Below are 6,828 nucleotides of genomic sequence, written 5' to 3' on the forward strand. Positions count from 1 at the left end.
GGGGGGGCAGAGTCTGCATTTCGTGACGACTGTGACGGTGGGGGAAGGAGTGTTGCTTAGATTGTGATGTCACGCCATATTGTTTTTCCAATTTCAAACTTTAGAAATGCATCTTTTTGTCACTTAGTCCGTAAGGCAGCGTTTCACGGTCGCTATGCGTCCGTGAATCGCTGTCTACAGACAAATGACAAAAAATAATATTCGTTACCCGGCCGAAAAAAACGTTTCCAGCTCATATGATTGAAATTCTCCCCTTCGGCGCGTGTTGCAAACTCATATTCGTCAGAAATGTTTCTTTCGGCCTAGTGACGAAAAGTACTATTTTTCATCCGTCCCTTCCACGAAAAAGAAATCGGCCATCAACCTAGGAACAAAGCTAAAAATGTGAGGTTTATTATACATATCTCTGCAATTCGAAAGAGCAGTAGCGACATTGTTGTGTCATGGAAGTTATTCCAAATGTGCGTTCTATGCGAATTGCCGTCAACTGTCAAAGGGAACTTTGGCAGTCACATGTGATATTGAAGATGACGAAGATGAAAAATGGAGCGACGAAGCGTTCATTGATCAACAGCGTCTGTTCGTACCAGGGTTTTCAAATGATCGTTCATTCATTTTAATGAAAATTCGTTTGACTTGCCGATGAGACTAATTATTTGAAGAATTTTTTTTCTCTCAAATATCCAAACGATTCGCAAACAGGAATTATTATTTGAATGCTTTAATAATAAGTTAACATATTGACAAAGTAGCGAAGAAAGAACTGATTATTCACGTGATTTTTTTTGGCACAAAAAAAATAAATAAAAGATTGTTCTCTACATAAAGTAATATATAAGGGGGGGAGGGGGGTTCACGCTTGTGACGGGTGGGGGGGGGGGTCTAAAATCTCCGAAAAACCTGGGACATAATATTTGAATGCTCCCTTATAATAGAATTCCCCTCTCCCGCATCCCATCGCAACAATGGAATTAAGCGCCAGAACTGAGTTGATTAACTCCTGGCGCTACTGCGTGATCTACGGCGCAAGTATCAGTCAAGAATGGGGGCAGGCGTAGAATATCGGCTAACGGAAAAGGGTATGTCATACCGACCCATGCAAAAACGCACGGCTCTTTTCAAAATTGAATATTTCCGAAACTATGGCCGATAATACAATCGGACTAATACCATTGGGAAGGTGAATACTGTAGCTTCAATTATATATTTTATTTATAATTTTTCATTCATCAGAAAATGTGGGATGCGAAGAGTATTGAGCGTGTGGTAGACTTGGTATCAGAAAGGCCCCGTACGTGAGGGGTTAATTGGTCATCTACATTACATATTTGGAGATTATTGGGTCTCAATATTAATTATATCGAGTTCCTGAAGAAGCTAAAATAATCATTTAATCTCTAACACCCCTTGATTTTTTCTCCGAAAAAGAAAAATTTTAAGAAAAGGACTACTACTTCTCCGGGAATTGAACGAAGACCATTGGCAATTGGAAAAATTACACAGCTTTATTCTGAGGCATTCATCTATGATAAATTTGATAGATTTTTATCTCACCTGATTGTTCCATCCCCGCTGATAGGTCTCTTGATGCTCTTCACCTTGACGACATCCCTCTGAGACCTTCCCCCAGTTGAGCCACTCCCCTGTGATCCCCGTTTCGCAAATGGGTATCTCTTCACCCCGTTGTTAGGACTGATTGCTTTGTTTTTTTTTAAAACCCTCTCTTTCTCTTTTGGACGTTTCATCTCACTCTTCTGCTTTTTCTCGCCCCCCACCCGATAATTCTCGTAAACCGGAAAGGCGTCCCGAACTCTTCCAAATACATTGACATAAAGCGGCGCTACCATATCAGTCTCCACTATTTTCGTCGCCGTACCCCCACTCTTTTGCTGCACCTCGTCACTCTCCACTGATTTCTCAGTCTCATCGATCTTCTTGTCTTCCGCCCCATCCAGGGACTCTTTGTCACTAATAACATGAGATTTTCCACTTGAGATATTTTCCTCTACTCTCGCAATTGTGGACTCGTGGGTGGTGACTACAGTGGAGAGGACTTTGTTATCTTCAGAATCCCGCGAAACAAAATTGGCCAGATTTCTCCTAGAAATGATCTCGGAAACAGCTTTAGGGGATTTCAGATCACCTCTAGTTCTAAAATCAACTTTATCCACAGCCCCTCCTATCCCCGCATCTCCGAGGCAAATTGTTGTCGTGTGAATCTTCGGATTGAGGTCTGAATTGATCCAAACTTTTTTTTCCGTATCCCCAGAAATTCCCAGATCCCCATCTTTGTTTTTGAGTAGATTTGGAGAGAAAGTCTGGGTTTTTCGCCTGCGCCGGAATTTGTTGGTCGGCGGAGGCTTGCCATCCGTCTCAACGATGTTGACTTTTCCGGAGTCCGCTGCGAAGTGAATCTCTGTTTTGCAAAATCCCACTTTTTTTTTTGAGAGGCTGATAGCGGGGATCCCCGGAGTTCCGGAAGAGCCCAGAGTTACTATACTTGTTTTCGGGGGATTTATCAGGTTGACGACAGTCACTTGGGATCTTTGAGGCTTCGAGGGCGAACCCTGAGACCTCGGGAATTTCGGAGATAAATGTGAAGATCGCTGAGATTTGAGGGATGAATTTTTTATTGAAATTTCAGACTTCATCGGGTCTTTCAGGGTTATTGTTGACGATATGGGGATGTAGTGGTTCTCGACTGAATTTTCAGAGCTGAAGTGAGTCTCTAGTGATTTTTGGGAATTGATTGAGCTGTAATGATTTTCACATAATTTCGGAGAATTTTTTGGACATCGATTTTCTAGACTTTTTTTGGAATTTTCGAGGATATAGTGATTTTCTAGTAATTTTTTGGGACTCAGTGGAGATTTTTGGAGAGTCGATGCGGGAAGAGAAATTTTCGAACGATGCGTGGGGATCTGCAGGGATCTACGGAGCTTTGAAGCTCGGGTGAAACTTGGGGTTGGGGATTTTGGGGGATTTTCTAGAGGAAATAGTGATAAATCGTCCTCAGAAGTGCTGCGCTTCAAGAATGGGTATTTTTCGAGCTTATGGAGGAAAGACGGAGGCCCTTGATTGTCTGTGACTCTAGAGGATGACCAGTAAGATGCTCGGACCACCTGAACACGCCTGCCTGGCTCCTGACTCTGCAAAACTTCCACTTGACGACGAGCCTTTTGAATGACTGTACCGTCGACATTATTCCGTTGACGAGAATCCACCATCTAAAAATGTCGAGAATTTTTTTTATTGAATTTGCAGGTGGAATCAGTTGGCCGAGAAGGTTTAAAGAAATCACCAGCTTCAATCGTACTTTTCCATAGGAATGGGCAGAACCATTGTTGAAAGCTCGCCACTGACCAGTCTCGATCCTGGCTTGCTCTAGCATCCCCGTAATCTGATCTACCCCCGACCATTCCCTTATTTCTTCATTCTTGAAGGGTGTGTCGTGGTCCCCAAACCGCCCGGACGATGACACCACCACCTCCATCTTCATGTTTCCTCAATTTCCATAAACTTTTCTATAAAAATATAAATAGGGGAGGGTAGGGCAAAACGGACCAGGCGGGTAAAACGGACCACTGACAGAAAATTGGCAATTTTTTTTTCTTCCTTTCAAATCAGGAACACTGAATGTGTTGAATTAAAAGTGAGTTTCTTGGATCGTAACCGTCACAAGGGTTTTATAGACAAAAAGCGTCGTTGAATCGCAATTTGATCAAATTTGCTAATCACCTCAAACCACAAATGACTTTGAAAAACCAATAGTTCCCAGGAGTCTGTATGTCTAAAGACAAAACGGATATTTTTATATTTCTTTCTTGTTTAGACAAGCAGCGCAACAGCAGCCATTTAACGGATTACATATGACTGCTACTTGCTACCATTTTTTTTCTCCTATTTTCATTTTTACCCATTTCATTGGTAGTAAGCTTCCGAATGGTTCCCAATGCTTGTTTTCAAAAAATAAAATCATATATTCATACTATATGGCTTTCTCAGTTATCCTGATGTGAAAATAAAAGGACAAATATAGATGCGCAAATTTTTTTTTCTCAAGAATTTTGGGTGAATGGTTTCATCTCAAGAACTATCAAATACATCGACCTAAAATTTGATATAGGAATGTTCCTTGACAATCCTAACTAGAAGCCAACGTTTGAAAAGGTTTACCTGACTTTTACCCATGTCATAAAAAACATACAAAAACGACAATATCTCGAAAAATTTCAATGGGATGGTACCCATATTTTGTTGGATCTAGATACATGACATCAAAACGCACATTTTGACGAAAAAAATTGAAAGCGGACCAATAGTTTTTGAGATATTGAGCAAAAGGTTTTCACATACAAAGTTGAATATCTCCGAAACTATTGGTCCGATTTCCTTCATCCAGAATCTCAAACTTTGTTACCATAAGACCTAAAATCATACCAAGTTTCAACATTACAGACACTTGTCAATAAAAACATCGTTTCTTCACGTTTCATGACATTTCTAGGCATTTTCACCCAAAATTGAGAAATCGAAAAAAATCACGATTACAAAGCTTCCATTCGGAAGCAAAAACAAAAATTATCAATTTTCTGTCAGTACCCCGTTTTGCCCTAGCGCTCCGTTTGGCCCTGCGGTCCGTTTTACCCGCCTGGTCCGTTTTGCCCTACCCTCCCCTAACTTTATGAGTAATAGAGCTAGCGGAAAATGGCCAGAATTAAAATTTTTTTCTTATAAAGATGAATAATTTCGTGACTAAAACATGTTGCGATAAGTCAGTCAGATAATGAGTTACTCGCGTTTGAAGTGGAGAAATGTGTTTATTTCTTTGTTCTAATTCTGTTTTTGTTTGATATGTTTGTGAATAATGGAGATACAGGCAGAAATTGCAGACATAAATTGTTCGTTTCCTCGAGACAACTTTATCATTGAACATTTTTTGGTACCCTGACGAATCACTCGAGTTGTTCAAGCAGTCAAGTGCTAGTCAACCACGGTTCGATTGATCAACCAACGATCGACTAGCAATCGTTCAACAATTGACCATTGACCGTCGATTGACTAACCATCGATCAGCAATCGACCATCGATCGACTAACCCTCTACTACTGATTAACCTACAGTCGACCGACCATCAATCGAGTGAACAAGTCGACCTCCTGTTGAGCCATCATCGAGGACCCCGTGATCGATCTGTCAGGGTAGGTTCAGGTGGCCTAGTGGAAATCGGGTCGACAGATTCTGTCAAATGTTTATAGAAAAGATCAATAGAAAAGATCAAATTCGAAGTATTCTCAAAATATGGCATTGACTTATGTTAACCTAGCAGTCAAAAGTAGCAGAATCGAATTTTCAATATTGGATAATTTGCAGCTTATTATGAGCTAACTTTATATGTCTTCAAAAAATTTTTTGCTAATACCGTTTTTAAAAAAAACGTGTCTCTGCTAGCTTTTTTGTAAGTTAGCAGAAAAATTATTTAAAAAATCAATAGAATTTGATTTTCAATATCGGATAATTTAAAGCTAATTAACAGCTAATTTTCTACGTTTTCAAAAGAATTTCAGCTAATCCAGTTTTTGGAAAAACGGCGTCAATGCTAGCTTACCGCAAGTTAACAGAAAAAATGGTTAAAAAATGAACAAACTGTCGTTTTCACTACGGGATAATTTAGAGTTCATTAGAAGCTATTTTTTTACGTTTCAAAAAATTTTGAAAAAACCAATTTTTTTTCAAAACAAAATTTTTTCTGAATTTTTGTTTTTTTTCCCAAAACGACGCATTTACATACTTTTGACTAAAATGTAGAAATGAACTGAATCTCATTCATAAAAGTGGCAAAAAATCAGTTTTGACATTGGATAATTGAAAAATCATTAGCAGATAATTTGTTATAATTCCAAAAGTTTTCATCTTTATGCCGTTCGGAAAACAATAGCGTTGCGGCTTAATATGAGCTAATTTTATATGCACCTAAAAAATTTTCTGCTGTGACCGTTCAATATTTAATTAATATTATTTCCTAAAAGGGGGATTTAGGGCAATTAAATAATGAGGACAAATGAGGGATAAAATTAACTAAATATCTATATTTCTAGTAATTTACAGATTAGATCATCGTAAGACGTTTGAAATGCCTTTTACTTGGATCTAGGGTTATGGGTAAGGCCAGGCAACTTTTGTACACGTAAAAAGGGGAGTGACTCTAATGCAGAAAAAGGGGAGAAGTTAGTCGTGTCGAGGGAATGCAACTAAATATAAGAAGAATAACTAAATGGGGAAGAAACAAAAGAATGTAGGCTCACCGTTGGGGGGTATGAAGGGTAATATTGTGGGGACAAGAGGGAAAATGAGGGGGGTAACTCGTACTNCAGAAAAAATGGTTAAAAAATGAACAAACTGTCGTTTTCACTACGGGATAATTTAGAGTTCATTAGAAGCTATTTTTTTACGTTTCAAAAAATTTTGAAAAAACCAATTTTTTTTCAAAACAAAATTTTTTCTGAATTTTTGTTTTTTTTCCCAAAACGACGCATTTACATACTTTTGACTAAAATGTAGAAATGAACTGAATCTCATTCATAAAAGTGGCAAAAAATCAGTTTTGACATTGGATAATTGAAAAATCATTAGCAGATAATTTGTTATAATTCCAAAAGTTTTCATCTTTATGCCGTTCGGAAAACAATAGCGTTGCGGCTTAATATGAGCTAATTTTATATGCACCTAAAAAATTTTCTGCTGTGACCGTTCAATATTTAATTAATATTATTTCCTAAAAGGGGGATTTAGGGCAATTAAATAATGAGGACAAATGAGGGATAAAAT

General features: G+C 38.5%; 1 protein-coding gene across 1 annotated transcript in view; it reads right to left on the bottom strand.

The window, feature by feature from the left end:
• Positions 1-6,828, bottom strand: part of LOC107044029 — a 28,234-nt gene that overhangs the window by 1,009 nt on the left and 20,397 nt on the right. Inside the window, exons 2-3 of the mRNA XM_015265767.2 lie at positions 3,317-3,524; positions 1,555-3,227 (exon numbers count right to left, since the gene is read on the bottom strand). Coding sequence (XP_015121253.1) covers positions 1,555-3,227; positions 3,317-3,499 — 1,856 coding nt within the window. The 5' untranslated portion in view covers positions 3,500-3,524. The remainder of the gene's footprint in view (positions 1-1,554; positions 3,228-3,316; positions 3,525-6,828) is intronic.

The sequence above is a fragment of the Diachasma alloeum genome, unplaced genomic scaffold (genome assembly GCF_001412515.2).
Source record: "Diachasma alloeum isolate Michigan unplaced genomic scaffold, Dall2.0 Dall_scaffold_00662, whole genome shotgun sequence".
Taxonomy (NCBI): domain Eukaryota; kingdom Metazoa; phylum Arthropoda; class Insecta; order Hymenoptera; family Braconidae; genus Diachasma; species Diachasma alloeum.